At 43.8% G+C, this 13,809-nt stretch overlaps 2 protein-coding genes across 2 annotated transcripts; both read right to left on the bottom strand.

The window, feature by feature from the left end:
* Positions 1–510: 510 nt before the first annotated feature.
* LOC129728628 (uncharacterized protein K02A2.6-like) lies at positions 511–3,174 on the bottom strand. Its single transcript, XM_055687080.1, has one exon. The coding sequence runs from the start codon at positions 3,172–3,174 to the stop codon at positions 511–513; it is 2,664 nt and encodes an 887-aa protein (XP_055543055.1).
* Positions 3,175–7,420: 4,246 nt separating this feature from the next.
* Positions 7,421–13,501, bottom strand: LOC129728627 (uncharacterized). The gene has a single exon (XM_055687078.1). The coding sequence runs from the start codon at positions 13,499–13,501 to the stop codon at positions 7,421–7,423; it is 6,081 nt and encodes a 2,026-aa protein (XP_055543053.1).
* Positions 13,502–13,809: the final 308 nt, after the last annotated feature.

Raw genomic sequence — 13,809 nt, 5'->3', positions numbered from 1 at the left:
TTTGCCTTCGCCATGTCAATGACAGCAGTCGCCAACCGTTGAGAACGGCTGGCGGCAAAAATAGAAGTAATTCTATTTTTTGCAACAACAACAAGCGACGGTCGACCGCTGTGTTCTGATTGGTCGAAAAAGAACGGAACGGTAGCGGTTGACCGCTACGACGGTTAGTCTGATACAGGCTTCACGGTGGCTCGCGTAGCTCATGGCCAGCTGAGCAGAGTACAATCACATCCAGCTTTCCACAATATTGAACTAGCGGAAGTTCAGCACATATTACACAGTGGTTTATTCAGCCCACACATCTCCCTTACTCACTAGAGACTGTTGCGCCACAATTTTAAAATTTTTATTTTTGGCTAGCGTTCGTCGATAACTTTTTTATTAAGAGATATAGAAACCAGGTATGAACTGAATGATTTTTATTACTAACCCTTTTAATATCGTTGCGTATGCTCTAGCGGATTATTATTATTCATATATGTTTTTTTTCTTTTTTTTTCACTGATTAGTCTAATTCATATATGAAGGAGCCTTTCTCTTACGGAGCGCTCGCGATGTCGTTGCGGTCTCTGTCATGTCTGTGATCTTGATCGGTTCTGTGAAAGTCTGGCGAGGTTGACCGGTGTCTTCGGATTTGCTGCTGCTGCGCCAAACGGATATCTTCCTAGTCTGGGAGACATGCCGTTTTAACACATGTCCGTCATCATCGTTCAGAGTTAAGTTGCCGTTTTTTTCATCCATCACTTTATAATGTATTGGATTGAAACGAGAATCGCCTTTTGCACGTGTGTGTCGCTCAATAATGACCATATCTTCGGGCTTTACCTTGCATTTTCGTGCGCCACGTCTGGCGTCTTCGCGAAGTTTACTCGAAAGCTTTGATTCCCGGTCAGATTTCTCCAAAATATCTTCGTCAAACGATGCTTTTCTGTGCCGTAGAAGAGGAAGACTACGTTTTACTCTTCGACCAAGCATGATTTCCTCCGGTGGCACCTTAGTTACGCTATGCACCGCAGCGTTATACGCATTGATTGCTCGTTGTAATTCTTTTATGTAGTTCGTATTTTCGATTGATGCTGCTATCATTGCTTTATTGATAATTTTCATACACGATTCTACCAACCCGTTTTGTTGCGGGAATAAAGGAGTAGAGTAGATCGTGTTGATTCCTCGCTGGGCGCAGAAAGTTTTATAATCGTCCCCACTGAATGGTGGTCCATTATCGGTTTTTATGCACTTAGGATAACCTTCTTTCTCGAAAATCTCCTCAAGTACCTTCCTGGTATACTCGAAACTGGTAGACTTCACAGGTCTGGCAAAAACGTACCTAGACCGATAATCCACAATTACTAGGATTAAAATACCACCGAACTTGACGTAAGGACCATTAAAGTCCATGGCTATTGTTTCCCAAACAGTTTTAGGTATAAAAATTCGTTCCATCGGGGTTCGTTTTTCTGGTTTTCCGTTGATGGCACACGTTCTACATCCTTCAACCCATTTTTCTACGTCTTGCGAGATTCCGGGCCACCATATACGCTGCCTTACGATGCTCTCCATTTTGGCTGTTGAAGGGTGACCTATATGAGCAACTTCCAAAGCCTTTGTTCGGAGTGATTTAGGTATCACAGCACATCCTGTCTTGATTAAAATGCCATCTTCTACTGTCAAGTTCTTCTCTACCGCCTGATACCTTCTCACATCTTTAGACCAGTTTCCTGAAGATAAAGCATTCGACACGTTTTGAAGCATTTCGTCAGTTGCGGTGGCCTCTCTGATGTCCTGTTCTGTGAGGAATTCTACTCTGTTCGCCTGTAGGTGCGCGATCTCCCACGGGCTTGCATCCTCATCAAATGGAGCATCTTCGCCACAGTACAGCCTTGAGGAGGAGTCTGCAATATTGTCTCTCCCACGAACATATTCTACATCGTAATTATACGGGCTCAAACGAAGCGCCCATCCGTCGGCTCGGGTTAGTGCCCGTTTCGAATCTTCTCTAGACCGATTTAAAATGAACGCCACGCCTTGCGCGTCTGTACGTAGAGTGAAATTCCTACCGAGCAGAAAAAATGAAAAATGTTCTACGGCCCATACTGCACTTAGTGCTTCGCGCTGATCCTGGGGATATTTCCGCTCAGTCGTAGTCAAGGTTTTTGAAGCGAAGCTGATTATTCGTGGAGAGTGTTTGTTACTTTCTTGTATTAATACGGCTCCCAAGGCTACCGGTGATGCATCGGTATAAAGAATCGTTCTGTCTTTCTCAGAAAAATAACCTAGGGCAATTGTGCATTCTACGATTTGCTGTCGAATCAGATTGAATGCTTTCTTTTTTTTCTGTCCCCAAGACCATGTTTTTGATGTTGTAGCGGCCCACAGAGCGCTCGAATTGTTTGCAAAGTTCTGTAAGTATGGACTGACAAACGAAGCCAGTCCCAGAAAGCTTCTCAGCTCCGAAAGAGTGGATGGTTCTCGAAAGTTACAGATGCTGCTGATCTTTTCGTCCTCTATATGGAAACCTTCAGCGTCTAGCTCGTGACCTAGGAACTTAATTCTAGTTTTGTCGAACTCACATTTCCCGGTGTTGAGAGTTTCTTTCAGGATTTTAAGCACCTTTGCCACAGATTTATGAAGCTCTTCCAGTGTCTGTGCGAATATTAGAATGTCGTCTATGTAGACGATGATATTGCCTACGTCCTTCAATATACGCATCATCTCGCGTTGAAATGCCTCAGGAGCACAGTTCACTCCGAACATCAGGCGGGTAAACCTGTACATCCCATCTTCCGTTAAAAATGTTGTTAAGTCCCTAGATTCCTTTGAAAGTTCAAGGTGGTGAAACGCGTTACTGAGATCAAGTTTCGAGAAAAACTTGGCTCCATAGAGTTTAACCTTCATTTCCTCGACAAGCGGAAGACGAAAATACTCTCGATTAATAGCTCTGTTTGGAGCCCTCATGTTCACCACGAGCCTGAAATCGTTTTTTCCTTTCGGAACAGCAGACATTCCGCTGATCCAGCTGGGCGCCGAGGTAACTCTCTCGATTATTCCACGCGATTCCATCTCATGTAGCCTTTGTCGAGCTGCTTCCCTGTATGCAGCTGGTACATTATAGTACGCGTTTTTTACCGGGGCGATCGCTTTATTTACACTAAACTTGACCGTGACTCCAGGCATTTTTGGACTTTGGACTTTTGGAACTTGTTGTTCTCGTTGTTGTCATCTAAGATTTCGCAATTATTGACACCTGACCCAACCTGTAGTATTCTTAAATCATTCGCTGTTGAACGGCCTAAGAGCGACCTACGACCTTTGCATATAACATAGAACGTAGCCTTAACTGATGGTTTGATAGCGTTCATTACAGATATTTTGGCTTTGAACGAGCATTCGACAATCATTGGGTCTGTAGAACCATACGCGTGTATCCCCCTGCTGGGCATTTCAACCATCTTAATCTTCGCTTTGCCTGAGTTAAGCTCACGCTTCAAGCATTCCCAATCCTGTCCGCAAACGATATTCACGTCAGCGCCAGAGTCAATTAAAAACTGGATCGAGCTCGATGATCCCAAACTACATTCTATCAAGACGTCATCCAAAGAGAGTACATTAACACCCTAAAAGAAAACAAAATACGAATTTTTTTCAATGGTATCATTTGTTTAATTCAACAACAGCCCTAATTTGATCTATTTCTTTAGTACCTGTTGAGTTACTTCCTGTGTCTCAACCTCGGAAAGTTCACTCTCTAGATCGTCTTGCTTAAATTGGATAGCACGTACGCGTCTATTCCGGCATGCCGCCGCAAAGTGACCACTCTTATGACAATTGCTGCAATTCTTCTGAAGAGCCGGACAAATGCCGTGCCTGTGACTCATCAAATTACATTTCGTACAACGAGAGCGTCGACCTTGTCCATAGTTTTGCTGGCGACTTTTCGTGAGTGTTGTACTATAACGTTCACTCAAACTCCTGCGCTTCCTGTTGCATTCATGGTTTGCGGTTCGGGTCGAGGTGTTTCGGTTGGTTACTTCGAATATATTTGCTTCTGCAGTGGAAGTTTCCGCTTCATATGCTTCGTCGCGCGTTGCAGCTTGTACTATGAAGTTCGCTTCATGTCCATACGTTCTGGCTATTTTAACAATTTCCTTGTTCCTCAACCCTTTCAGAAGCTGTGCCCGCACGAAACGGTCCTGATCTTCAGGGCTATAATTGCACAATCTCATCTTGCACATGAGGCGTGCGTGGAAAGCAACTGCGGACTCGCCAGCATTCTGCTTCATGCGCGAAAACGCCTCATGTTCGGCCGCCGTATCCGTCATGGCGCGGAAATAATCGGTTATGTTTGTTATGAAAAGTTTGTAGCAATTTCCGTCCTCCAATCTTGGATGGCATAATTTGGCTGCACGAACGATCTCTTGCAAGTCGGGTCCCATAGACAGGAACAGTAGTTGCGTCCTCCTGGAGGGGTCGTTGGCGTTGCTCAAGGAGGCGGCAATCTCAAAATTGTCAATATATCGGTTCCACTCCTCCCACATTTTATTTGCGGGAACACCACAAGGGAACGGTTTGATATTATCCCAACGAATAGTTGTTGGAGTTGCTTCGGTACAGATCGATGTGCGTGGGAAATTCCACGTTGTTTCAGTCCGAAAACGCGATGACGATGGCAAGTCGTAAGAATGCAATCGTGTTATGGCCGTACTCATGTCTGCTAAAACTTTTTCCATACGCTCCATCCGATCGTTTGATGATTCCGGATGCACTTCAACTGGTCGTTCGAGAGTTTCTGGTGGATTCTTTTTTGGTACCAACCTCTCCTGTGCACCTTGCGGTTTATCTTTAACGGGTGAGCTGCTCTGTCGATTCTCCTTTGTCCTCGAAATGGCCTGTTGATTATCTTGAGTGTCGATACCAGTTGATCCTGAGATTAAGTTGTTTGCACAGGACTCGATATCCTCCTCTTCGTCACTCTCGTCACTGGAACTACGCTTGGAATCGTCTTCACTGTCATTTGTGTCAGTAGAGCTCCGCTTGGATACGTCTAGTTCGTCCGGCTCACGGTTCTTGGCTGAATGGATTTCAGCTCCGGGCTCGTCTGAGCGTACCTCTACGAATCGGGCAAGCTCTATGTCACTGCCGTCAGTCTCAGCGATATTCGCTGCCAGGATATATCGCTTCTTGCACGCCATTGCCTCGAAGAAGTATTGTTTAGATCGCCTTGTTACTGTAAATGCAATGTTACTACATAAATTAGCACATTGCGGGTTTTTTTTTGGTTAGGGTTAAAATTACGCACATAACAGATCACATTTTCGCGTCATTCGAAAAATGTGTGTTCTTCGCTGGGTACCAGCTGCGGACGTCCCGTTCCGCTTTATAACTAAAACTTTCATGCGTGAATTTATCGAAGCGGTTGTCCCGACTCGCTTTAGTTTAATCGATTGTGGTCTCCCGACACACGCAGACTTTCAGTCATTCTCAAAATCAGCATTTTTCATATAGCGGTCGTCCCGATCCGCTTCATTTGAAGTACTTTCTCAGTTATTTTCCCGTTTCCATGGAAATAAAAAAATTAAAAATTTTTTATTTTATTGAATACATAATATTATACAAAAAAGAAAGTTCTGCATTGTCCGAATGAGCACTCCTGGCAGGATCGCCAATGTGAAGTTCTGTTAGCTACTTAGGAATCACCAGCGCTGCTACTGTAAAACACGTCTTACCTTGGTGACCGATGAAGATAGAATAGCCCGTGTCACGGTGGCTCGCGTAGCTCATGGCCAGCTGAGCAGACTACAATCACATCCAGCTTTCCACAATATTGAACTAGCGGAAGCTCAGCACATATTACACTGTGGTTTATTCAGCCCACACAAATACCTATCACCGAACCATGTTGGAAAGTTAGCAGGCATGCCAAGCTACCATCTGACAAAATCTTATGGTTAGCATTAGGGTCTGACGGAAGTTATGGGGCAAAAAATGTGAATTTTGTCAGAGGCACAGCGGAAATGCTCTTGGTGATGTATGAAACATGAAAAATACCTATCACCAAACCATGTTAGAAAGTTAGCAGGCATGCCAAGCTACCATCTGACAAAATCTTACGGTTAGCATTAGGGTCTGACGGAAGTTATGGGGCAAAAAATGTGAATTTTGTCAGAGGCACAGCGGAAATGCTCTTGGTGATGTATGAAACATGAAAAATACCTATCACCGAACCATGTTAGAAAGTTAGCAGGCATGTCAAGCTACCATCTGACAAAATCTTACGGTTAGCATCAGGGTCTGACGGAAGTTATGGGGCAAAAGGTGTGAATTTTGTCAGAGGCACAGCGGAAATGCTCTTGGTGATGTATGAACATGAAAAATACCTATCACCGTACCATGTTAGAAAGTTAGCAGGCATGCCAAGCTACCATCTGACAAAATCTTACGGTTAGCATCAGGGTCTGACGGAAGTTCACTCCTTCATTGACCTGCATTCGGATGCGGCCGGCGCTGGTATTGCCTAATAAAAAAGATCAAGGTCACCAGTTTTTACACAAAGCATCATCCGTTGGTTCTCTGTGTAAGAACGACTGATCTGGCAATAACGGAGTAGCAACCGCGGACGGTCAATCATGCTCATGCTCATGCTCAATGAATGTTTTCTCTCGTTGCCATCAGCTTCGTTCAACAATGAGCATGAACCAAAAATGTCATTTTTACGCAAGGCGTTGCATCAGTAGTGGTGAACACAACAGACCGCGTTTGCTCTGTCGCAGAGAAGTGTTCGAACGACGCTTGGTTCAAATGAAAGTTACACTCCCACAACAATATACACAATAAACCTAAATGCAGTTATCTTTGTGTCCTTGCATGTCCAAATGACTTACTGCAAATGTACTATTAAAACTGTTTTCTCTAGCAGACCCGTTTGTAAACGCCGTTCAAGTTGGATCAGCTTTAACTGAAATTTAATTTATTTTAGCCATGTAGATAATTGTTTTAGACTAATATGTAAGCTTACAATTTTACAGTTTCTCCTCCGTACTAATTTCGACAATGTGAATTGTAATTTTAGGTTAGATGAATATTCTAGAATAAGTTTTATAATTATATAGTTTTATAACATTTTATAATGAACCGAGTAATCTACTCACGGTTAAACTAGGTTACCCTTTCTATTCCACTGTATCTACCTAATCTTAAAATCAATATAAGCTTGCCATATACATGAATATGCACTTTAAGAAAACGCTCTCCAGCACTAGCTTCACTTGTTCGATTGATCGTTCAATTCTGCCTCGTCACTAACAATGACGTCTCTTGATAATCACATCCTGCATTGTTGCCCGAAATGCGCCCGTATCTATTGGGCACTGTTGGACGCCGAGGGGTGCTCGACGTCACATTCCCCCTCCCGTAAACCATCTAGTCAATCTTCTTCCGGTTTACCTTCTCTTACGACGTCTAGCAGCGCCAACTTAACAACCGGTCGTCTGACGATTCCATTAGTTGTCAGCACTAAGGCTTGTCGGACACGTCCATCCTTTCCTTTGACGACTTTGATCACCTTGCCTCTTATCCACTGATTCCGTACAGTACTATCCACAATCAGCACCAGATCTCCTACCTCGATTTCCTTTACATCTTCAAACCATTTTGAACGTCTCGATATGATCGGCAAATATTCCTTGATCCACCTCTTCCATATACCATCCGACAAGTGTTGAGCAAGTTTCCATCCGCTATTCAAAGTTGTTCGATAATTCGTAGGCATAACGGTATGCTGTTTAACTCCATCTGAGCTACCCAGAAGAAAATGGTTGGGGGTTAAAGCTTCCTGATCGGCTGATTGCAGAGGAATGTACGTCAACGGTCTCGTGTTTATCATCGCCTCCGCTTCAATGATCACGGTCTCCAGAATCTCATCATCTGGACGTCGTTGGGCTTCCAGTATGGTGCCTATTGCAGTCTTCACTGAGCGAACCATTCGTTCCCACGCACCTCCCATATGTGGCGCGCCTGGTGGGTTAAAATTCCAACGAGTTGTTGTGTTCGTGAAGGTCGCAGCTAAATGATTGTTTCGGTCTTCTATTTCGCGCTTCAGTTGATTGTTCGCTCCATGAAAATTTGTCCCATTATCGCTGAATATCTCCGCCGGTGCACCACGTCGGGATACGAATCTTCTTATTGCCATGACACAAGATTCCTTCGATAGACTGTGAACAACTTCCAGGTGCACAGCGCGAATAGTCAGGCAAGTAAAAAGAGCTATCCACCTCTTGACGATGGTTCGAGCGAGCTTTACTGGCACTGGACCAAAATAGTCAACTCCTACGTAAGTGAACGGCCGTATATATGGCGTCAATCGGACTTTTGGCAACGGTGCCATTGGTGGCGGGCTTGGATGTGCACGAAGAACTTTACACCAAATACAACTTTCCGAAACTTTTGTAACCAGTGATCTTAATTTTGGGATTTCGTAAAGTTGCCGCAGCTCGTTCACGACGGTTTCCCGATTGCAATGACGAAAGCGACGATGGAATGAGTCGACTATAAGAAAAGTGATTGGATGTTTGCTCGGTAATATAACCGGGTACTTGGTCTTATACGGTATCCATTCTGCGTTGCCCAACCGATTACGTTTGCGTATGACTCCGTTCTTGTCCATGAACGGCCAAAGCTTGTAGATTGCACTAGACTTTGGCAGGATTCGATGTCTATCTTCAGGTTCTCCCATGGTTGTTTCTAGAATGCTTATCTCTGATGCAAATATCTCTCTCTGTGCTTGTCTCCATAATAATTGTTCCGCGCTCATCAATTCATCTTGTGTCAGATATCCGACATCCAACATTTTGTTCCTTTTCAAGGATTTAATATTTTTGACAAATCTGAGTACATAAGCCACACTTCTATGAAGCTTAACCCATGTGCTGAACCTGTTTGTATCGATCAATGGTTCCTGTATGTTGCAATGTACATTACAAACAAGAAGCTCTTCATTCGTTGGAGCAACTGGTTCATCCTTACCTGGCCAACATTTTTCAGGTTGCCTCAAAAAATCTGGTCCGTGAAACCATCGGTTGTCTGAGCTGATTCTTGGACCGGAACCCCATTTAGTTGCATCGTCAGCCACGTTCAACGACGAGCCAATCTTTCTCCATTCACTAACATCGGTCAATGTTAAAATTTCTCCAATTCGGAACCCCACATACTGATGATATCGTCGCTGGTCCGATCTAATCCAAGCGAGCACGGTGCTAGAGTCAGACCACAGTACACGCTTTACCACTGGGAGAGCATGCATTGATAAAACACTATGAAGTAGACGAGATCCTAGAACAGCAGCTCGAAGTTCAAGCCGTGGAACAGTCTGCATTTTCAACGGTGCTACCTTTGATTTTGCATTTACAAGCTGAACCTCCGGCCCATGTGGCGTTTCCACTCGAAAATATACTGCACAAGCGTAGGCGGATCTGCTTGCGTCAACGAAGACGTGAACTTGTAAAGATGAGTACGTTTCCTCAACAGCGTCCAGAAAATAGCATCTCGGAATTCTTATATCGTTCAGTTGTGGAACGAGATCGATCCAATCTCTCCATTTCACTCTCAGCTTGTCGGTTATTTTGTCGTCCCATCCAATACCTTCCGCCCATATATCCTGCATCAAAATTCTCCCATGAATCAGGAAAAACGAAATCAGTCCCAATGGGTCAAAGAAACTCATCACGGTTCGTAAGACTTCCCGTTTAGTCGGAACATGAGACTTCTCCAGTACGTGTTTGAGGTTGTCTCGAAGGGCAACTGTATAGGTAAAAGTATCACTGCTCGGTATCCACTTCATGCCCAGTACTGATTCGATTCGCTCATCTTTTTCCGATCGGATCTCTTTTTCAACTGCAGATGATTCTTCTCCTACTTGAGCTGCAATCGCAGGATCGTTCGACAAGAAGTTTCGGATTTCGAATCCGCCGTATGCATGAATCTTCTTCACCTCTTTTCCAACTTTGATGGCTTCCTCCGACGTCCCGAAACTGTCTAAGTAGTCATCTACGTAGTGACGATGAACGATGGCTGCTACTGCTCGTGGAAAATTTGCTTCGAATTCTTTGGCGTTCACGTTTTTAATGTATTGAGCGCTACTTGGGGAGCACGAAGCTCCAAAAATAGCGACGTCCATAACATAAACCACTGGCTCTTGGTCTGGGTTGTCCCTAAACAGAAATCTTAGATACTGACGGTCTTGAGTCCGTATGACAAAGCGATGGAACATCTCTTTTATATCGCCTGTTAAGGCAAAGCGATATAGCCGGAAGGTGCTCATGACCGACGGCAAACCTGTCAGCAAATCGGGACCTTTTAGCAATGTAGAGTTCAGTGAAACACCGTTGACCGTGGCCGCTGCATCCCAGATTAGCCTTAACTTATTCGGTTTCTTTGGGTTCAGTACAATCCCCAAAGGCAAGTACCAACATTTCGCAGGATCAGTCGTCGCAATTTCATTCTCTGTAGCCTTATGTGCATATCCCTTCACTTCGTAGTCGCGAATCTGCTGCCTAAATCGATCATAAAGAACTGGCTCTTTACTGAGACGTCTTTCTAGAGAACACATCCGTTTATACGCCATTCCGTAACTATCCGGAAACGTCGGGTTGTTACATTTCCAAAGCAAGCCCGTTTCAAAGCCTCCATCGATTCTGCGTGTAGTAGACTCCATTATTATTCGAGCACGTCTATCTTCATCGGACTCCTGTGGAGCATAAGGATATTTTACACCAGCGTCGTCCAGTGTGATGTAATCTCGTACTAGTTGGTTGAGTTCTTGCTCTGGATCGGTCCATCCTCCAACATGAAACCCACAGACAACTGTCGACTGCGGCTCTGTCGCGCAGCCGTAAACACTCCACCCAATACGACTCTTCGCGGCTATTGGATCCATCCACTTTCCTTCCCGTATTTTCAGTGGTACGGTGAGTTTCAAGTTGTCAAGACCAATCAAGAGTTTTGGCGACACATTCGAATAATTATGGATAGGTAAACCACGCAAGTGTGGAAATCTTTTTGACATGTCCATGTAATCCATACTTTGCGATGGAAGGAGCAATCCGCCGACTGTACGTGCATTCACCAGTACATATTGTTTCGAAGTTCCACAAGCAGAAATTTCCATACTAATCCGCCTAGATTTGGGTTCGCAGCGTTTGATGTTACCGGTCCATTGTAAATTGAGCGGTTCAGTAGATCCCACTATTCCCAGCTGGTCTGCGACCGAATCTTCCAACAAAGTTATTTGTGACCCTTCGTCTACAAATGCATAAATGTCAATTTTGCAATTCTTTCCGTATAGTGTAACAGGAATAATTCTAAAAAAAGGTCCGCTAATTGTGTTCAACTCGCTCAGATGACTTGTCGATATGGCTGCCTGTACTGTTGTGCTCGGAGAGTGCAAAAGGGGGTGGTGTTTTAGGCGACAATCATTCGTTCCACATTCTTTTGCTGTTTTGCAAGGCCACTTTCCGTGGCAATTTAGACACGACCTGCAGAGCCGGAACTCACGTACCGCCTTCAACCTTCCGTCTATATTCATCGCTTTAAATTTGATGCACTCCGATACTCGGTGGCTTTCTGCATTGCAAACTGCACACGGTTTTTTTGGCAGTCTTCCGGTTAACGTCTGTTTACTGTGTAATTCATTTTTAAACGAAGGTCCTGTCTCTGCATGAGTGTGCACGAACGACCTTTCCCGATACTTCGATTTTTGAGATTTTGCACAAGGAATGTCATCTGCCACATTGTAAGCAAGCTCGACTAGATTAGACATGAACTGTCCAAACGTACCTAAATCCACATCTTGTTTTTCGCTTTTGAATGCTGCCCACTTTAGACGATAATCGACCGGTAATTTTCCTACCAAATCCTGCAATAGTGATGGGTTGGACAGATGTGTTTGATACCCAACGTTTTTGAGATGTTGTACCAAGTTATCCACCGCCAGTCCGAATTCTATAATACTCTCCAGATCATTGGCTTTTAGTGGTGGCAACCTGCAAACCCGTTCCGTCAAAGCACGAATCAGTGTTTCTGGTCGTCCGTAACGCATCTGCAAGGCTTTAATTATATGTGGTACACCTGCCGAACAAAGCAAACGGCTTCGTACTGCTTCAAGGGCTGGACCCTTTAGGCAGCGTTGGAGGCGGATAAGATTTTCATCGTCAGAAAATCCACAACTTGTCGTGGACCGTTGAAAGTTGCTAATCCATATTGGCCACTCATCTGAATTGCCCGAAAATATCGGTAAATCCTTCCCGATAACCTGTCTAGTAGCTAACTGTCGGCTCGTTGGGCCTTCGAGGTTATTATTCCTGCGATCCCGGATTTTATCTGGATTGTGCTGAATCGATTGCTGGTCACTGGCCTCATATTCCACCTGACTATTTGTTGGACCACATTGGCTATGATCAACATAATTATTCCTATCGAAATTGTTCTCAGATTCAATTGCGGAACAAATCTCCGAAGCATAGTCTTGCACTCGCGACCTAGCACTTATATTTGACGTTTCTTTACTATAATTGTTTGGTTTATTTAATTGATTCGTTTGATTTTGTGTTTCTTGTACTCTCTGACTAACTGATGGCTTAACAACATCACCATGTTGAGAGACGACATTATTAGGGGTTGGAAGTTGCGAATTAATCACAGTGTTCGTTTTCTTATTTGCACGATTTAAGGGTACTACTTGATTTAGATCTGCGCTGGGTTTAACTGCTGACGTGGAAGCTTGTTTTGTTCCCTCTATCTGCTGGTTTGTATTTTTCAGCCAATCTTTCACCTTGTCCCTACTTTTGGTAAAACTAACACCGCTACTGGTAATACTACCATGACTGCTATTGTACTCGGAAGCCTGCTGAATAAGCTTGTTTTTCTCCTCCGCCGATTGCTTTCTTATCGCCATCTGTTGCCTTCTATACTCCCTCTCATCTGCCATTTTCTGCTCCAATGCTCTTTTTTCCTCGTTGATCCGCTTTGCTTCGATTGCCAACACCTTTTCACGAAATTCCTCTTCGAGTTTTCGTTGCGTTTCCTTCCACTTCATTTCTTCCGCCAGCTCTTCTTCTTGCAAAAGGCGTTGTTCTTCTACCGCTTTCAATTCCAGTTCCAAGCGAACACGTGTGCTGGACGTTATGCTTTCCCCGATTAGCTTTTTAGATCTACGAGAGCTTTTACTATTGGCCAAAGACTTTTCACTCCTCATTTGGACACCTAGGACGTTAGAATTAGGAAAATTGTTTTCGTTATCCTTTTCTTGAACTTTATTTGTTCGGCTCTCGCAAAGGGGCTCGCAGGAGGGGCAGTGCCATTTCCGATCTTGAACACTAGCAGTGACCTTTACACATGAATAGTGGTGCCATAAGTGGCAAGAATCACACGCCACCATATCGTCATGTTCGTCGGGTTGAGCACATAAAGCACAATTGTTTTCCACTTGCGAGTCGTTCCCGTAACTAGCCATCTTTAGGGAAGTGCAAACTGTAAAATTTTAAAGGATATTAAAACTGTTTTCTCTAGCAGACCCGTTTGTAAACGCCGTTCAAGTTGGATCAGCTTTAACTGAAATTTAATTTATTTTAGCCATTTAGATAATTGTTTTAGACTAATATGTAAGCTTACAATTTTACAGTTTCTCCTCCGTACTAATTTCGACAATGTGAATTGTAATTTTAGGTTAGATGAATATTCTAGAATAAGTTTTATAATTATATAGTTTTATAACATTTTATAATGAACCGAGTAATCTACTCACGGTTAAACTAGGTTACC

Source organism: Wyeomyia smithii, chromosome 3 (genome assembly GCF_029784165.1).
Source record: "Wyeomyia smithii strain HCP4-BCI-WySm-NY-G18 chromosome 3, ASM2978416v1, whole genome shotgun sequence".
NCBI lineage: Eukaryota > Metazoa > Arthropoda > Insecta > Diptera > Culicidae > Wyeomyia > Wyeomyia smithii.
Note: the sequence above shows the minus strand (reverse complement) of the source record. Positions and strands in the feature narration are given on the sequence as shown.